Source organism: Morone saxatilis, unplaced genomic scaffold (assembly GCF_004916995.1).
Source record: "Morone saxatilis isolate NCDOM2014 unplaced genomic scaffold, NCSU_SB_2.0 Contig18, whole genome shotgun sequence".
Lineage (NCBI taxonomy): Eukaryota > Metazoa > Chordata > Actinopteri > Moronidae > Morone > Morone saxatilis.
In genome coordinates, this window is record NW_023339740.1 from 24,764,553 (window position 1) to 24,766,053 (window position 1,501).

General features: G+C 41.8%; 1 protein-coding gene across 1 annotated transcript in view; it reads left to right on the top strand.

Moving 5' to 3' along the window:
* Positions 1-1,501, top strand: part of stab1 (stabilin 1) — a gene marked incomplete in the record, with an annotated part of 65,812 nt that overhangs the window by 22,084 nt on the left and 42,227 nt on the right. Inside the window, 2 exon segments of the mRNA XM_035662044.1 lie at positions 102-197; positions 529-624. Coding sequence (XP_035517937.1) covers positions 102-197; positions 529-624 — 192 coding nt within the window.

A 1,501-nucleotide genomic window follows, 5' to 3' on the forward strand; every position in this document is an offset into this window, starting at 1 on the left:
GAGGACAAGGTCCTACAAACTGGTTACTAATCAGCTGCCTGACTGTAAATATTGTAGAAGAGTGAAGTGAACTCTTTGTTTATCTGTCTGTGTGTCTGCAGAGTGAGTGTGTATGTAAAACAGGTTACATGGGGAGTGGTACCGTGTGTGACCTCATTAACCCCTGCCGCAAGAACAACGGAGGCTGCCACGAACTGGTAAACACACACACACACACAGGACGTGTGTCATCCATGAAGATGTCTGTTTTCATTTAAATGGTGGTAAATGGTTTGTGGAGCCCAAAGGCACCCACAAAGTAAAGCTGAAACAACGTCCTGATCTGCTTATACTATTCTCTGTACTCTGGTAGAAACTGATAATCTTTCTTAGATTGTTTCTGGAAGATAAATGTTGCTTTGATGTACAATATGTTTATTTGTGTATGAGTGACAGCTCATCCATAAGAATATGAGAACAGAGATTTCCTTAAGCGTTTGTGTGATTAAGTGATTTCCCATTATCCCTATCTGATTTATACTCTGTCAGGCAAAGTGTGAGCTGAAGGAGAGTGGAACTCACACCTGTACCTGTCCCGACGGCTACGCTGGAGACGGAACCATCTGTTACGGGTCGTTACTGGAGGTAAGTATTCAGACAAGTATGATATAGGGAAGTCCCAATTAATTTTTTTTTTGGTGCTGATCCAAGTGCCTAAATATTGCCTGCAGATCCAACTACGATCCAATAATTATATTTGCCTAAATGTTAATTGAATATGTACCAGACAGCTGGAGCCAACTGACTTTGGCACCTCTTACTCTTCCACAAGCTACTTAACCTAAATTCTGGAGGTCCTGGTTCAAAACTATTAAATTAAGTGGCTTACATTATTGATATGATATGAAAGGAAGTTTAACTGGGGAAAATGTGACCCCTAAAATTAACATAATATGATCTGCTAGAAAGTAGAAGTATCACTCTGTTGGAGATGCTTAGGGTTTGACTCAACGTCATTTGTCTTCCTTCGTCATCTGTGATGTGAAAACATCAAATTTCCACACAGTCATAGAAAGTAAAACTGTGTGCCCTGCTTTTAGTTCAGTTATAAAATCTCAATGCACCATGGAGCGTTTCTCCTGTCGGCCTGCTGACGGCGCTGTCAGCCAAAGACTCAGTCACAGTGGATGGCAGTCTGGTACCACCACTGTACCACCGTCTGGTTACAAAATGGTGAACAGTCGTGCTACAGAATGGAGGTTTCCCCTCATAAAATTATCTTTGGCTGTGTAAAGACGCCGACTTGTAGAGAGCACACAAAACTAACACCAGCCATGTTTAACTTTAGCTTGTTATCAAAATACTCACAGTCATTAACATTAGTTAGCTGGTGCCTGCTGCAACATCTGTAATTGCAGCAGGTGAAAGGGACTATCAGCGCTGGCTAAAAGTGACAAGCTGGTACCTTGTAGCTGCTACTACAACCTGGACTTGTCTCTAGTGAACAGTAAATCCCTTAATG